This window comes from Lagopus leucura, unplaced genomic scaffold, assembly GCF_019238085.1.
Source record: "Lagopus leucura isolate 7727_CA_CO unplaced genomic scaffold, USGS_WTPT01 Super-Scaffold_702, whole genome shotgun sequence".
In the NCBI taxonomy this organism is placed as follows: Eukaryota; Metazoa; Chordata; class Aves; order Galliformes; family Phasianidae; genus Lagopus; species Lagopus leucura.
Window position 1 is genome coordinate 11479484 of NW_024962254.1, and position 17861 is coordinate 11497344.

Consider the following 17861-nt stretch of genomic DNA (forward strand, 5'->3'; position numbering starts at 1 on the left):
CCCCCTAGACCAGTTTGCTCAAAGCTCCATCCAGCCTGGCTTTATGCTTCCAGGATATCCGTAACCATTCTGGGCAACCTGTTCCAGTGTCTCACCACTCTAACAGTAAAGAATTTCTTCCTAGTATCTAGTCTAAATTTAGCCTCTTGCAATTTAAAGCCATTTCCTCCCATCCTGCCACTGCCTGCCCTTACAAAAAGTCCCTCCCCAGCTTTCCTATAGGCCCCCTTCAGGTACTGGAAGGCCGCTATAAGGCCTTGCCCCAGGAGCCTTCCCTTCTCCAGGCTGAAGGGCCCCAAATCTCAGCCTATCCTCATATGGGAGGTGTTCCAGTCCTCTGATCATCTTCGTGGCCCTCCTCTGGACATGCTCCCACAGTCCCATGTCCTTCTTGTGTTGGGGTCTCCAGAACTGGACACAGTACTCCAGGTGGGGTCACACGAGAGCAGAGCAGAGGGCCAGAATCACCTCCCTCGCCCTGCTGGTCACGCTTTTCTTGGTGCAACCCAGGATACAGTTGGCCTTCTGGGCTGCAAGCACACATTGCTGGCTCATGTTGAGTCTTTCATCAACTGACACTCCCAAATCCTTCTCCTCAGAGCTGCTCTCATGCCATTCTCTTCCCAACCTGTTCCTGTGCTGGGGATTGCCCTTACCCAGCATTTGGCCTTGCTGAACTTCATGAGGTTGGCTTGGGGTTGGTGATTATTTTGTATTTTCCCTCTTCCTGTCTTTTCTATAAAATCAATTATGCTAAAACAAAAAAACAAAACCCAAAACTTTAGTAAAAACTCCTCCAGATAAGAATGTACTAGAATTTTGAGGTGAAAAAAATTGATGAATAAAATGCACAGTATAGCTTTCTCAGTTTTTCAGTCCATAGCTCTATCTTGCTTTTATGACATGCAGTGAAGGATATCTTAATTGAAACAATTCCACAGTGTCACTTCATTCCTCCAGTTTATTTAAAACTACTTTCTTAAACTGAGAAATAATCACAGTCCCATTTCATTTTCAGTGATTGAAAACAAAACAAAACAAACAAACAACAACAAAAATCACAAAAGAAGCCCCCAGAATTTCTATGGTACCAAAACAATTGCTATAAATACTGAAAAGGTGACAAACATGAAAAGGTTTTATTTTGAATATTTTGATTTGAACGTTTGAGTTCTCTGCCAGCACAGATAGGCATAACCTCTTTGAATGTCACTTGAATCACTTCACAGCAGCTGGAAACACGGGCTGTGTTACCAGATGAAAGGCTTCAACCTGTGTGATTCCCTTCGTATTGCTTTCTGTCTTCCCCCAGCGTCGTACAAACTGATGATTTCTGCAGGGAATACTGTTCCTTTTTCCTGCTCTTCTGTCTGTTTTGAGATGCTGCCTTGCTGCCTCTATGCATTCAGTTTTTTTCACATATAACATGGACATCTCTTTCTAGGGAGACATTCCCATTTAGATGGGGATACATTTAAATAACTTTGGGTTCCCTAACTTCAGTGTTGCAGCCTGGTGTTATCTTGCTCAGGGAAACACCATGCTGTCCTGACTTATTTCTTACAGATCTGGATCCCCAGTACTTTAGAAATTCTTTCTTTCTTTACAAGGAGAGTGGTTAGGCCCTGGAACGGGCTGCCCAGGGAGGTTGTGGATGCCCCGTCCTTGGACGTGTTTAAGGCCAGGTTGGACGGGGTCCTGGGCAACCTGATCTGAATGTGTATGTTTGGTGGCCCTGCCAGGCAGGGGGGTTGGAACTACATGATCCTTGAGGTCCCTTCCAACCCGGGTGATTCTGTGATTCTGTGAAATAATTTTGCAAAGAGCACAAGGATTAATTTTAAAATAAAACATTCCAGGGAGTATTAGCAATATTTCTTCAGAAATACTACACAGTTCTAAGAAGTTGCTAGATTGCTGGGACTTAGTCATGTTTATGATCGTGAAGAATGTATCCATCTCCTCACTTTAATGCTAGACAAACTTTAAATGGTGTAATGCCCCTTAAAATGAGTATCATTTCTTTCCTGTTTTCCTATTAATTTAATGCAGTTCCAGACTGACATAGAGCTGTATAGTTCCATATATACAGTATATGAGTATACGTTTGGTTCTAGGTAGCCAGTGCTTTTTCACAGAACTCTGCTTTCTTCTAATAAATTTGTATGCCTGAATTATTATTTCCATGTACTAAAAGCTGCTCTGCAGCTTGTAGCATGGCACTCATCTGTACTTAGCACCAAAATAAGGAGTTAGTATGCAGGATGCGGACAATTCTTTTACTCCAGATGCTGTATTCAAACTGCAGTGGTCCATTGAAGAAGTAGAGGTAACCTGAGGAAAAAGAAAGTTGAAATGAATTTAAATTGAAAAATCTATTTCTATTACTATTACTATTACTATTACTATTACTATTACTATTATTACTGTTACTGTTACTATCTACTTTGACTCTGAAGATATACATCTCCATATTTTATAATAATATAATTGTCAAAGAATAATTGAGATCAGAAACCTGATCTAGGCAAGAACAGAATTGTTGATGTCAAAAAAGTCAGAATTACAAATGACAGAATATCCTACAGAGCATTAATGTCAAGCTTCAGCCACGACTAATAGTAATAAAGCTTCATTGTCAGGTTACCTACCATTTCTTTGGTAGACTGCATCCACTCTATCACCAATTCCTGCAAATTCATCTTCTATGAACTTGGGGTAGCCCGTGTCCATAACCTCTGTCTCTTCATCATAACTACATTAAGCATAAAAGAAAATAAAAATTCAGAGAACTTAGCCTGGTCTGTTCCCTTGCATGCTTTGAAGTTACCCACACCAAGAGAAGCCAGCAGCCATTAGATCCCTTACGCTCAGTGCAATAATAAAACTCAAGGCAATAAGTAGGGCACCATTACACCAGAACACACTCTCAATAATCACAAAACCAGTAAAGTCACATTTTCAGAAGTACATAAACTACCTAAACTACCCATTGTAGGGAAATGATTGTACATCAGCTTATCAGCAGTGTGATTCTGCCCTCAGGCTGCTTGACATGGAGATTATTGGAAGGGATGGTAATATCTTTTCCAAATATGTGAGAGACCTGGCTGCAAGCCCCCCTCTTGGCCAAGAAAAACAGCCATTGTCAAGTAAGCTGGATGTCCTGCTCCCACAGGAGCCACACGAACAACTTTAGGGAGCAAGATAAAACTTTATCTAGAAGATTCATCCATGTTATAGACTCTCATGGATAGGGCAATTTGTTCTTTCCTTTCTTTCACTCTTTCAGTTTTTACAAGCTGTGCTCATATATTTATAAAAATCCTGCATGCACTTTCATGATATATTCTAGACAAATATCACACCTGTGAAAACCATAGACTGACAACATCTGAAGCATAATGCAAAATATTTGCTGATCTTTTGACACTTCTGCACACGTTATGAAAAGGGCATTGAAAAGAAGCACCAGTCTGTTTGCAGCTTACCTCCAGTACTTATTCCCTGTAAAAAAGAGAGTCTTGCCAGTGTCATCAATATGGACCACTGCATCTATCCTTTTCATTTCTTTTGGGAATCCCATTTCATATATCTTTTTAGGAAAGCCTTCAACTATGTCATAGCCATTCAGAGCCCAAACCTTCTTTCCTGAAAATAGGAATAAAGCATGTATTATTCTTTTCTAAAGGCTGAGCTTTGAGAGAATGATAAAATGAAGATGGTACGATCCTTATTTTCATATATCTAACAGATTCTTAGGCCACATACTCCATGGGTATTAAACTATTCATGCTAAAAGTAATCCTAGGCATAGGAGCTTGATTGTACAGCTCCTAAGTTAATGAAAATTATGTAGGTTTGCATGGGATGGAGCCTGCATTCATTGTATTTTGTGTAAGGAAGATAGAATGTTATGCACATCCATTCATTACCTCTCTGTCTCTCATTGAACTTGAGTGAATATGTAGATTTTCCTGCCAACAACAAAACAAAAAACTCACCTTTAAACATGAAGACAAGATCTTTAATGGGGTTTTCATAAGCTGCATCTATTTTGTTTGGAAGCTCTGGCCAAAAGGATTTAATTAAAACAAGTTCTGCTTCAACCATCTGAGGGTGCAGTCTCCAGAAAAACCTAGTTCAGAAAAAAAGAATAACAGAGAAGTTGGGGTGCTCTTTGTTTTTTTTTTTTTGTATGTCTGGTTGGTAGTTTTTTTTCATTCAGAATAAGAGAAACAATTGCACTCAATGTAAGGTTTCTGAATCTAGTATAACTTCATCAAAATAAATGTGAGTAGATTTATGTGCATTGACAAAAGCCCTGTGAAATGAAAAATATGAAGAAATAGTGCAGCCTTCAGCCATATCAGCTTCACTTCACATTGTTGGGCAGTCTGGGATGTAATTGCACTGCAAGTCCTGCCTGAAAACACATGTGATATAACTTCTTAAAACATCAATGCTGATTTGGGAATTTTTATATTTACATAGATCTTTAGTGAAAAACTCAAATGGCTCTCAAATTTTATCAAGTAGCCACTGTCCATTACACAACACACTCTTTACCTGTCCTTAAAGACCAGCATTTCTCCACGAAGTTTTGTTATGGCATCAATTGATAAATCTGCAGCACATTGCTCTGGTGTTTTGGGATGTTTTGGGTTGGGATCTCTGTCTCCAGGACCTGGAACGATATAATATGATAACAGTTTGTCAGCTTTCCTGTTCTATGGCTCATAATATTACATAGGATATGGAAATGTCCCCAAAAACCACCATGAATAAAAGCAGAATGGCAAATGATTTGTACCAGAGAAAGTCTGTTTCCTCTTTCTCTCCTTTAGCCAAATGCATTATAGACTTTGTAGTTCAGCTGCAAAGATACTAAATGGACTAATTTCCTTTATCCTCATTCTGAAGATCCTCTAAAAGTTTTATTCTTTCCATGACTGAAACCTGAATATTTTTGTTCTCCCTTCTATATCTGCCTGTTTTACCTTCTCAGGCAAAAAAATAAAAGGAATCTGCGTGCTCTCTTTTTCCACCTCATCAAAGAAACAGCACAGCTACCAACAGTACTCTGCAGTATTATTTTCTTTTTTATCCCCCCGAACTACTAAATCTAAGCATCTTTTGTCCTTTAGTCGGATTGCCATGAGTTCAGTGATTAGGACTTAATCAATCATGAGTGTTGCTACTGAACATCTGAAGGCCTTTAGTAACTGTGCAGCATATCTGTAACAGGTTATAATGACACAGGCAATACATATTTTACATTATACAGACTTACCATAGAGCTCTTGGATCCCTTGCACATCATCATCAGGAAGCACAAAACCAGATTTTCCAGTATAAGTGTAAATTGGGAACATCAGTGCTCCAGGGTCTCTGGAGTGTTCAAGTCCCAGCGAATGGCCAAATTCATGAGCAGCAACAAGAAATAAGTTATATCCTATAACAAACGACAACAGAAGTAAATGTATACCTCCCCATACAGCCAAAGTGCACTGGACTACTCAGCCTTAACACTGTGATTCAATGTGAGGTAATGAAGGAGAGAGAAATGGAAGAATTATATATAATTTCTTGACTTTTTCCATCTACTAGAACATTTGTTTTAAGAAGGGCTTAATCAACTGCCTCATAGCTGGTCTTCAACTATCTCTTATTTGACACTGTTCTGTAGGCAGCTTTGATTCCTTAATGGATTCCTTGAAATTTCTTAGTGATGCTGAAAGATCTAGGATGAAGTCTTAGTGATACTTAAATAAAGAAAAAAAATTTTGCTGGGAATTCACTTCCAGTGGAAAGTCTGCATTATTTTTGTATGGCAATAATTCTAGAAAGGTGAAATAACACTACAAAAAATTAATGTTTTGTTCTATTAAAGCTCTCTGCTGAATAGACAAGGAGAGGAATTTTCAAATTAGTTATGAGTAGTTGACTTCCAGCTGTGCAAAGTATATCATAGAATCGTAGAATTGCAAGGTTGGAAACGACCTGCAGGATCATCTAGCCCAACTGTCCTCCCATCACCATTGCTACCTCAAATGCTAAACTGTAGCTCCTCATCCAGACCCCTCTTGAACACTGCCAGGGACAGCGACTCCACCACCTCCCTGGGCAGCCATTTGAGTGCCTGACCACTCTCTGAGAGAAAAAGTTTTTCCTCATGTCCAACCTAAACCTCCTCTGGTACAACTTGTGGCCATTTCCCCAGGTCCTGTTCATTGCCTGGGAGAAAAAGCCAAACCCCTCTTCACCACAACCTCCCTTCAGGTAGTTATAGAGAGGAGTAAGGTCTCCCCTGAGCCTTCTCTTCTCCAGACTGAACAATCCCAGCTCCCTCAGCTGCTCCTCATAAGACTTGTGCTCCAGACCCCTCACCAGTTTCGTTGCCCTTCTCTGGACACATTCCAGGGCCTCAATGTCTTTTTTGTGGTGAGGGGCCCAAAACTGAACACAATACTCGAGGTGCGGCCCCATCAGTGCTGAGTACAGGGGGATGATCACCTCCCTGCTCCTGCTGCCCACACTATTTCTAATGCAGGCCACGATGCCATTGGCCCTCTTGGCCACCTGGGCACACTGTCGGCTCATGTTCAGCTGAGCATCAACCAACACCCCCAGGTCCCTTTCCTCTTCACAGCCGTCATCCAGCCACTCATCCCCAAGCCTATAGCTCTGCAGAGCTTATTGTGGCCAAAATGCAGGACCCGATACTTGGCCTTCTTGAACCTCATCCCATTCACCTCAGCCCAGTGATCCAGCTTATCTAGATCCCTCTGAAGGGCCTCCCTCCCCTCAGGCAGATCGACACTACTTCCCAACTCGGTGTCAACTGAAAACTTACTGAGGGTGCACCCAATCCCTTCATCTAGGTCTGAATAAAGATATTAAATAAGATGGGCCCCAATACAGACCCCTGGGGGACACAACTTGTAACAGGTTGCCAGCTGGACTTCACTCCAGTAGCCACTACATATGTTTTTTCCAAAAGATACAGCGAGGTCATTCCTGACCAGCTGTCCATGAGCTGTAAGTAAAATGCCAAGCTGACAGAGCACATTAAATATGCATTTTTAAAAATTGCTCCACTTAAGATATGTGTATCTTAAAATTTATGGTTTGCATAAGTTATATTCCCATTTATGATTAGCAATTAAATCCACTTTCCAAGGAGTAGACAGTGAACATATGACCTAAAGAACAGTAAACAGAAAAAAACAGACCGAAACAAAACCATTTACAATTGTCCATCACCATTTAAAATAATCTCAGGAACCTCTCTTACCTTTAGAATCATTTGACCAAGTTTCATCATCATCAAAATGGGCATCTCCTCCATAGTCTGGACCAGGAGGGAAGGCATGAGCCAGTAATCCAGAGGGTCCATCAAAGGGGTAAAAGTCACCATGTTCTATAAAATAGCACTCAAACCAATTAAATCAGTTATATCTCATCAAATTGGCAACAATATAACTATAATGTAAGAAGAACATGCTTTGTCTTACCTTTAGTGCCAAAGGAGATCATAATATCAGCAGTGCCACTTCGTATTCTGGTGAAGTTAAGGGGTGTCACATCAGACCAAACCTTGAATGCTTTTTTGAAGGCTCTCTCTACTTCAGCGCGTCTCAGATCGTGAGTGTAACTCACAATTCTATCAAACAGAATAATGTCTCTGGTTTAGTTATGCAGATTGAAGAAAGTATTTAATACACTTTCATCTGTCTGTACACTGCATTAAAAAGTTTTGCTTGTTACCTCCCTGTGTTCTTATCTGAACATAAAGACCTGAACAGTTGCATACAATATTCCAAGAAATAAAAATAACCATTTGCATTTTCACTGTGGTTACTCAGATTCAACAGATCTCTATAATTAGTTTTACCTGAGTATTTAGAAAAAGACATATATTCATTAAGCCATATCATTAACTTAAAACTATTTTAATGCCATTTAAAATGTCTAATGACCCTCGTTTTCTGCAGAGGCTAAGCATGATCCAAAGAGGCTTTGTGGGCCAGCATCACCAGCATTAAAGTAACATTTTTTACCAGATACTGGACTGATATCTCTGAAAGAGTTCAGTGATTTTATACTGGCTGCAGCTAACTGTAACACCATACCGATGGCACTGGTATTTAGGAAAATGAAGCCATCATGCTGTGGGAGAGCTCCCTCTCTGGCAGATTTGTCTAGGACAGGTCTAGAGGGAGCAGATGCCAAACCATAGACAAGAGAGATCTAATGATTGAGCTCTGTGAGCATCAGAGGTGAGATGCGTGATTCCTATCCCTCTTTCATTTAGAACTGTGGATGTGCTCAGTGTCTACATGGAGGCCAGCTCACTTCAGCTTGCTTACACACCAGCTCTACTACATGAAAAAGCACAATGGAAGAAAATTTTTATTTCCTCCCTTGGACTGTAAGACAAGTCTAGGGGACCTTACTAAAACTCTCTAAGGGACTCAAAGAATTTTAAATAGCAATAAAAATTCTGTCAAACTTGAACACACTCTTTTCCCATCAACTTTGTATACTGAGCAACCTAAGTGACAAGTTATCTAGAATGATGGAACACTCAAAATGCCATTCATTTACCTGTATGTTAAATTAGTTTTTGACCATTTGAGTTTTCGAGGGAAAAAGTTATATTCCCCCACATCTGGAACACCACATCTTGGTTTCTGCATGAGCTCGTATGTTTCTTCATCTAATTTTCCTGTCACCTCTAAACCAAAAAAAGCTTGCATTTCTCGAAGTTTAGAGGCCATTGTGTTGGCACTCTTCTTCATAACACCAGTGGGATTTGGACGGAGATCATAGTGAGTTCTGAGGTAGCGCTAAGAAAGGAAAAAAAAGTCATAAGCCTAGTTTCCATGCATTTCTAACTACACAACTATTTATAAAACATGCAGATTAATTTATACTGTACCTCTGCAAACCGGAGGTCTTCCTCTGTGAATTCATGGCTATCATCAAGAGGAACAGGGACCGTCAGACAAAATGACAGACCCAGCAAGAAGAAGAAGACAGCTGAAAGCATTATGTTGGATTTGTGATGTCTGATGTGTTGGAGAGCAGTTACCTTCACATTTATAGCCCTGTTCCGATGAGTCACCACTTAGGGACAAGTTAGAACTTCCTTGTCCCTGAAAGTAAACATGCTTAGACGGCCACTTTTTCTTTCCTCCCCTGCACTGTGGTTTAGGCATCTGTTGTTCCACTGAGGTCTCTGAAACTGCATCTTCATATAAACAGTCTCAGGATATTTACAAAGGTTGTGGGAAGAAATCAGGAGAAGAAAATGGCACTTTTTGATTATTTTGCAATAACTTACACTGGCTTATTTCTCCTCTCTGCTAGAGTAATTATTTGTTTTCTATTTGACAGAAAATAAAAAATATATAATCAGCTTTTTTTACTTTCAAAATAAATTCTACAACTTTTCAATACTTAGATGCATCAATTCTTAATTGTTGGAATAGACCAGAAATGTTTCAGTTGTTTTTAAATGCAGCTTTGAGTAATAAGAAATGATTTTATAGACATGACATGTAATAGGACATGACATTTCCTTGTTTTTGTAAAGAAATACAACTCTAAAGCATTAACAGAAGTTTTACTTCAGGAATCCTTAAAATGGCTTTCTGTCAATCTTTCAGATTAATTTACAGCTTGAGACATACCTAAAAGCAGAAATGTTAAGTGTCAGGAAACAGTTTTGAATATCCAACAGTGTTTTTACTAGTAGCTAAGCATATCATGCAGAGGGGCTGCTTCATACAATCTCTCTTCTTTAATAACTTAAATTTACTTTGTGAGGAGAGAACAGCTATAGATCAGTGAAACACCTGCTTTAAGAGAGGCAAACTGCTACAGGCAGGCAATGAATTTGTGTATCTAGAATGACAGAAACGTGTGTTTTTCTTCTGAGGTGGAAAATAGGATGAATCAGGTGTTTTGACAGACATAGGCAATAGGCATTACTATGTTCGAAAGCTGAGCAGTGACTTCTGTCTCCCCAGGGTCACTCCAACCTCATCTGCTGCCCAGGCTTGTATCACTTACCATGCCCAGAAGTCTGGGTCCTGTTTTATCTGAATCCACCTTTCTCTTCCGTGGAGTCTATTCTCACATGGAAAACCTCAAGCAGCTTTCTGGTAGACACCAGTGCATGCTTTCTAATACACACGCCCTTGTACGCTGGTGTTGCCTTGTTGACAGAACAGGAAGCAGACAAAAATCAGTGTAGCTGAATGTGACAAAGCTCAATTTTATGTAAACAGTATTAGCCTTTTATCTTACACGATTAACAGCTAAAGAAAACAAACCTGGGAGGAATTTGCTATTTAGGCTATTTTTACCTCTCCACCCACCTCATTCAGTGCTAAATATGACTAAATCAATTAGGAATAGACAGCTTCTGTTTAGACTGTTTGCATATCCTCCTTTACATTGCCTATTACTGGTGCTGAGACTGTTTAGCAGTGGTGGCATAAAGACTAATAATTACCTCATCTTCTTAAAAAGTGCTTCAAGGACAGCATATTGTTGATGTAATCGCCATTCTGCACTCCTTGCAGGCGTTGCCATTCCTACTAGCTTATCACTAGGAGCTATGCATGCATCTTACCTGTTTCTTTCCAGCACCTCCGTATTGATATTTGCTGCACTGCGTTCATTGGTGTAGCTGTATTTGGTCACGGGGTCTGTACTTGGCTCTGGTGAGGCTGCACCTCTAGTGCTGTGTTCACTTTTGGATCCCTCACTGCAAGAACGACACTGAGGCCCTGAAGCATGTTCAGAGAAGGGCAGTGAAGGACCTGGACAAATCCTATGGGGAATGGCTGAGGGAACTGAGATTGTCTGGAGAAGGGGAGGCTCAAGGGAGACCTTGTTGCTCTCTACAACTGCCTGAAAGTAGGTTGCAGTGCAGTGGGGGTCGGCCTCTTCTTCCATATAACTGATAGGACAAGAAGTGGTGGCATTTTATTGTGCCTATTAGGAAAAATTTCTTCTCAGAAAAAAATGGTAATGCATTGGAACAGTCTGCCCAGGGACGTGGTTGAGTCATCATCCCTGGGGGTGTTCAAGAAATGTGTAGATGTGGCACTGAGGGACATGGTTTAGTGGGTATGGTGGTGATGGGTTGATGGTCAGACTAGATGGTCGTAGGTTTTTTTCCAACCTTAATGATTCTGGGATTCTGGGATTCTGTATGGAATCATTGCTCACATTCAAGTGATGCCAGAGCCTGAGTTAAAAATAAATAAATAAATTAATTAATTAAAAACTGTGAAGAGAGACATAAATGCAGATAAAAGCAGTCAGAAGTGGTTTGTAGACATTGTGCTGATCCCACTGCAAACAAGCAAGCTTGGAAAGCTACATTTTGTAAGCACTGACACTCACAGAACTGCTGAACAGTGAGAATTCAACAAGCACTGCAAAATTTCTGCAGTTCTGGCGTCTTGTGGGTGTGGGCAAAGTTAGCTGGACTGATGGCAGTTTTCATAGGCACAACAGAGACTGGAATGAGCATGCTGGTTTTTTTCCCTCAAGAGTAAGTGAATATAGAAGAATGGGAGAAGTGGTGAGAAGTGTCTGAAACCAGCATTATTTGAAAACAAGAACTGTGCCAACAATATTGCTTCAACATATATTTTGTGGAAAGGTGTCATGTTTTGATTTACTCCCTGTGTGTGGTGACCAAAATAGCACTGCACAGAGAATGTGGTGAATGCTCTTTAACTCTCAAACTGCACACTCTTTACTTAAGGCAAATAAAGTCAGTAGGTCGATTTGTAAATGCACCTTACCACAAGTTGTATTTCAAGTTGGAGCATCTCCAGCGCCTACAGTCACCTAATCACATATAGGTTGGCTTCCTATGGGAAGATATTCTGAGGCTCATGGTACAGATGGATAAATGAAGTCCCAGCATGGTTAAGATAAAAATCCAGCCATGCATCTGCAGGTGGGGATGGAGATGGAAATGGTTCACATGAGCAGGTCTTCAGCAGCGATGGTAAAGTATGTTACAACCACTTGACTCCTCTAAGGTAATAGCACCCCTGTATCATTTACTGGACAAGAGATGCAATTGGAAGTGTTTTGCAAGGTCCAGGGCTGGAGTCAAGAATTATAAGCATGTTTTGTAAAGGCAATGGTTCTTGTACAAGTGGGTTCCTGCAGACCTTGTGGGCCACTATGTCATACAGAGACAAAGTGGCTGCCTTTCTGTCTGCCTACAGAGCAAGACAACTTACAGCACAACACACTTATGAGTGTGACAGTACCCATGAATAACTGTTGTTATATAGGAACTTCTGACTGCTTTTTTCTGCTTCAGAATGAATGCAGGATCCTAACCTGTCTGTGATCCTTTGTCAGATGTCACCTTTAGTTTTTGTACATAAGCAGTGGTATCTCACTGACCTGCTCAAGAAATGGGCCATCTGTTGTGCTTCTCTTTGCAATCAGGATAGCACTCCCATATCCAAGCTGTACGAACAATTTGAGGCAGCATTTGCTGTAATTGAATTTTATTGTTTCTTGAAATAAATAGATGGAACCTGTAAAAAAATACTATTTTGAAGAATGACTGCAGTTATTGAGTTCTACGGTAGTAAAATTATTTTATTCTCCCCTTATATTACTTTATTACTTCATAAAATGTGGTACCCAGTTATCAAAGTTCAATAGCCTCTGACCGGGCTCTTTTAGATGTTTCACACATTAAGAATTTAATATGTAAAACAAAGTTTACTTACGTGAAGATATTTGACGGTACACAGCAATTTGATTTAGCAGAGTGATGGGCAATGTGCTTAATTCACAGTGTAAATATAATGCATTTCAAAGAGTGCAATTGCAAGATGCAGCTGAATCACAATACGTTTGTGATCCTTATTACCAGTCTCAGTAATGTGCTTACTGTAATGACACTGGGTGTCCCCAGTCCCCAGATAGTAATATACAGGTTGAAACCAAATCAAGCCCTTTGCTCTCTCCAGATCTCTTATTTATTTTGTTTCTCTGCAGCACTACTTTATTTTTTATACTTACTGAGATGCTAAAGGATGTATGCACTCCCCATGTTCATCTGAGTAGCAAAGGAATAAGTTTTGCACTCTTGACTTACTCGGGGACAGTCATTTACACAGCTGGTTGATCCACTGATTTAGCCAGCTCATCCAGCATGGTGGATGTCACCTCCAGTCCCATCTGTGTGAAGTTTATAATTCTTTGCAACACCCCTGTCAATCAGTCACACCGTATGTTCCTCATGAGTATACCCCCCTTGCCCACGTCCTCAGAGCTTCTTCCACTGTAGAGGTTCATTGACTTGTCACACCAATACCAAGTGCTAAATATCCTGCTATCTCTATTGCTGGCAAACTGGGAAGCAACTCGGAGGTTTTTCTAGCCAACATAAGTTTGCTCATAATGGGAAGAAACTGGTTAGAAGTAGGAAAAAAAAAAGTGGAAAACAAAAACCCAGGAATCCAGTTCAAAAGTAAAAATGCAATTTGTTTTTTGAGACATCAACAACCTTATTTTTCTGTTTTTTAAATCCTGATGTTTACATTCACAAATGCTTACAAAATCTATTTCAAGATTACCTCTGTAGCACTGTGGCTGTCTGACATACGTGATTGGATCTTTGTATGTTTTGAGATATTTTTTCCTTGCGTCAACCAAGAAATACAAATAATATGCATTTAAAACATTTTAATTTTAGTTCTTCCATCATAGCAAAATATTTTCCCTGTCTGTAAGCTGTTTTATGTGTGACTTAATATGCAATATTATTCTTACATCTTAACCAATCCATATAAGGATACCTGTTCTCCATAGAAATACATGCTTCACTGAAGGTCTAAAAATTAACATAAGGAAGAAACAAATGACTTCATTTATTCATGCAGTGATTCAACACTTCCTTTCAGAAGCTTGGACACTTCATAATGAAACACAAATTTTGCATGTTTAATATCTAAGTAGAGTTTGAACTTCTGGACACCTTCTACACCTTCAGGAGGAACAGATGATTCTTTTAAGGGTGTGAAATTAAAACTAATGTCATCAGCCCCCAAAAGATTTTTATTCACAATACTTATCTGTAAAAATTGGAGAAAGGAGCTTAACAGAAACACACACCTTCTTCTACCTTCATGTGCTCTTTAATGTGTTTCTATTAGTAATGAGGGCTACTCACGATTTCTGTTTTAATTTTCTATTGATTACCAATTAAGAAGAGCACTGTACTTCCTATATCTTTCAAGTAATAACAAATCAGAATACATACAAGCACTACTGAGTCCAAAGATTTCAAACCAGTGCTGTCTATAGCACCTAAATGCCATGGACACCTTTGTCATCTTTGGTATTCTAAGAAGAAATGTCACAGGTAGTGATGTGAATTTTGAGAAGGAGACAGAAATCCTCTCCTTAGGGCCAGCTAAATATAGGAGAGTTGTGGACACTCTCATATGTAGTTGTGGACACAAAATAATGATCTCTCCAGATGGAGGTATTAGCAGGCACTTTCAGAGACATCAGTGAATAAAAGTACAGTCTAGTTGAACTAAATTCTAATTCAGATTTCTATTCAGGATAAGAGCTTCCCACGTATATACACAAGTAATTGAAGATAGTGCCAAATAAATGGGAAAAAAGTGCACTGAAATTAGCAAAAGAGACAGTAACACAAATGCTAAGGACAACTGTTTGTCCTCCACAGAAGTGCACAGAAGACTCTTTACAAGAGAAGCTTACAGTACACTTTTTATTTGTAAGTAGTTGTAAGAGTAAAACCATATGTTTTAAAAACATTTAGGAAAGGAAGTATGATTTTAAAGCCCTGGCTTTTTCTTGCCAACCACACTCATGCTATTTATGCAGCTGAGCTTGTTAAAAAGCATTTTCTCATCTCTATTGCAAAAAGTCTTGAGAAGAAGTGGGAAAATCTAGATGTCTGATGCATACAGTTTCATAGGGAGTGCTACTAGCAAGTGATAAGGTTGATCTTAAGTTTTGAACTACCAATTAAACTACTAGAACTAGATCTTAAGAACATCTTAGTGAAACCTAGCAAAGCACATGTTTTCCAGTGTTAAATTATCTGACACAGAAACAAACATGCCATTTTTCTGTTTCAAAGAAATACAACGTAAAAGTGTCTTGCAAAAAAGTTACTGCTCCATATGCTTTGAATTCATGAGAAGCCACTGGGAGAGCTGGAGCACTTGGGAATCCGGAGCAGAGAGAGCTCTGGGACGATATACCAATCAGCCACCAATGTGCATGGAAAGGTCATGGAGGAGCTGGAGCCAGGCTTCTCACTGCAGTGGAGGTCAGGAAAGAAATGACAATGGGTATTAACTGGAACAAGAGAGGTTGAGCCTGAATATAAGGAAAAGCATTTTTTCTCCATGAAGATGGTGAGGCAGTACCACAGGCTACCCAGAAAGGTTGTGCAGTGTCTGTCTTTGGGGGTTTTCAGTCTCAAGAGGGTGAAGCCCTGAGCAGCTGAGTCTGATCTTATTTCAAATCTATCTTTAGTGGATTATCATGCATTTATTTTGGGTTTTCTCAATCACATTCAAATTTATTTATGACTGTTTTCATAGTATCAGTTGATCTTCAGTTACTGTGAAATACTAGCCAGAAACTGATACAGAAATAATAACCAGCTAATACATTTTGCAAATGCAAATGAATTTTAAGGGGATTCAGACTTAACATCTCTGGATAGTTTTAACAATTCAAACATACATTCTATATACTAGACCAGGTTGGATGGGGCCCTGGGCAACCTGGTCTGGTATTAAATGTGGAGGTTGGTGGCCCTGCATGTGGCAGGGGGTTGAAGATTCATGATCCTTGAGGTCCTTTCCAACCCTGGCCATTCTGTGATTCTACCATGATATATTTTGTACACTGCAGTGCTTTACATGAACATTAACAGCATTTTCAGCAGTTAGTACAGACCTCATTTCCTCTGCCATTCTCTGTCATTCTTTTCATGCTTGCTTCTGTTGTATAGATGTCCTCTTGTATTCACTTCCACAAAAACAGAACAGCTTCTATTCCTCTTTCTCACAAGATCTGCAGACACAGTAATACAAACACATGAGGGCCAGCATTCAATTGCAAATATATGGGATAGATTACAAAGATTACTCCCACAGAATCCCTCATAAAAGTACTCAGTCTCAGTGTCATCTGACTCTAAACACCAAGCCCTGCTAACATGGCAGCCGTGGGAAGAAATGAGAATAAAACAGATCTTTAGGAAATAATTTCTCAATATATCTATCTCTGCTTTTATATCTCTGAAAATCATGTTTTTCTTGGTATTCGACATTTTCTGTACCAGTAAATACCATGAAGTGACATTTTTGTCTTACTTGTTCTTCTTTCCTCTGCAGGCAGTATGCTCTGATTCACTGCAGTGATAAAGAGCATCTGCTATTAACTTGAGTTGGTTAGTGAGGTTAAAGTTTTATAGAAAAGTAAAATTAGAAATGTATCAATTAACAGGAGAAGATTGACCAGGGTTGTGACTTTGATTCAAAATGCTTGCTCATTTTGGCACTGAAACAATATTACTGAAATATCGGTATCAGAGACTATGCCCATGTTACACTGTGTCGTGTGGAGGCTTGACACAGTCAAATTTATAAAAGTAGTCAAGCAGAAGCTGCAAAACAGTAAAAGCCAATCAAGTGGGAAAAGCAGCTCAGCTTACATTTGTGAGTAGGCAAAGATGTAGCTTTCAGCATCCTAATCTAGCACTCCCACATACTTTTCCTTAAGATACCTGCTGTTTCACTGCTGCTTCAGGCTGAGGTTTTCCTGGTCAGCAGCAAGAACAGAAGCAGTCATTGGAAAGTTCAGTGTGGGTATCTTCCTGACCTTCTCAATTTCTTTGCATCCTATCACTCGTCACCTGAGAAAAGAGATCAACACCCTCCTCACTACAGCCTCCTTTAAGGTAGTTTTAGAGAGCGATGAGGTCTGCCCTCAGCCTCCTTTTCTCAAGACTAAACAATTCCAGTTCCCTCAGCTGTTTCTCGTATGCCTTGTTTCCTAGCTCCTTCAACAGCTTCATTTCTCTTTTCTGAACATATTCCAACAACTTTCTTCTTTTAGTGAGGGGCCCAAAATGGAACACAGTACTTGAGGTGGAGTCTCACCAGTGCTGAGTACCAAAGGGCAATCACTTCCTTATTCCTTTAGGTCACACGACTTCTGAACCCTCTTGGCCTCATAAGCATACTGCTGGCTCATATTCAGCTGGCTATCAGACAGCACCCTCAGCTCCTTTCTCCTGGTCAAGTTTCCAGTCACCTTTTCCCTGAGTCTGTAACACTTAATGGGGTTGTTGTGACACAAGTGCAGCACCCAGCATTTATCCTTACTGAGTGCGATCCAATTGGATGCAGCCCATGGAACTAGCCTATCCAGATCCCTTTGCAGAGCCTTCCTTCCCTCAAGCAGGTCAACACTAACACACAACTTGGTGTCATCTGCAAACTTACTCAGTGTGCACTTAATCCATTCACCAAGATCACTAATAAAAGCATTAAACAAAATTGTCCTCAATAAAGAGCCCTGGTGAACCACATTTAAATCAATTCATGACTCCCTGTGCCAGGCCATTCAGACAGCTTTTTACCTAACAAATAGTACATTAGTCCAAATGATAAACAGCCAGCTTCTCCAGGAGAAAGCTGTGGGAAGTAGGGATGCTGAAACAACTGAAAAAGTAACTTGGCATGCCAATGAGTTAAATGAATAAAATGCATTGGAACCTTGGATGAAACTACTAGTTTGATATT

The 17861-nt window shown here is 39.9% G+C and overlaps 1 protein-coding gene and 1 long non-coding RNA gene across 3 annotated transcripts in view; both read right to left on the reverse strand.

Moving 5' to 3' along the window:
* Positions 1 to 1824: 1824 nt before the first annotated feature.
* LOC122175106 (collagenase 3-like) lies at positions 1825 to 10118 on the reverse strand. 2 transcript variants are annotated; one of them, XM_042862528.1, is made up of 10 exons: positions 10081 to 10118; positions 8611 to 8852; positions 7518 to 7666; positions 7298 to 7423; positions 5294 to 5455; positions 4570 to 4687; positions 4005 to 4138; positions 3492 to 3651; positions 2652 to 2755; positions 1825 to 2334 (listed from the first exon to the last, which is right to left on the reverse strand). In XM_042862528.1, the coding sequence occupies exons 1-10, from the start codon at positions 10081 to 10083 to the stop codon at positions 2234 to 2236; spliced, it is 1299 nt and encodes a 432-aa protein (XP_042718462.1). In that variant the 5' UTR covers positions 10084 to 10118; the 3' UTR covers positions 1825 to 2233. The 2 variants fall into 2 exon arrangements, with proteins under 2 accessions (XP_042718462.1, XP_042718461.1); XM_042862527.1 differs by lacking the exon at positions 10081 to 10118 and adding an exon at positions 8945 to 9064.
* Positions 10119 to 14884: 4766 nt separating this feature from the next.
* Positions 14885 to 17861, reverse strand: part of LOC122175182 — a 10609-nt gene continuing 7632 nt past the window's right edge. The window contains exons 2-3 of the long non-coding RNA XR_006177328.1: positions 16009 to 16125; positions 14885 to 15359 (exon numbers count right to left, since the gene is read on the reverse strand). This is a non-coding gene — a long non-coding RNA (uncharacterized LOC122175182). The remainder of the gene's footprint in view (positions 15360 to 16008; positions 16126 to 17861) is intronic.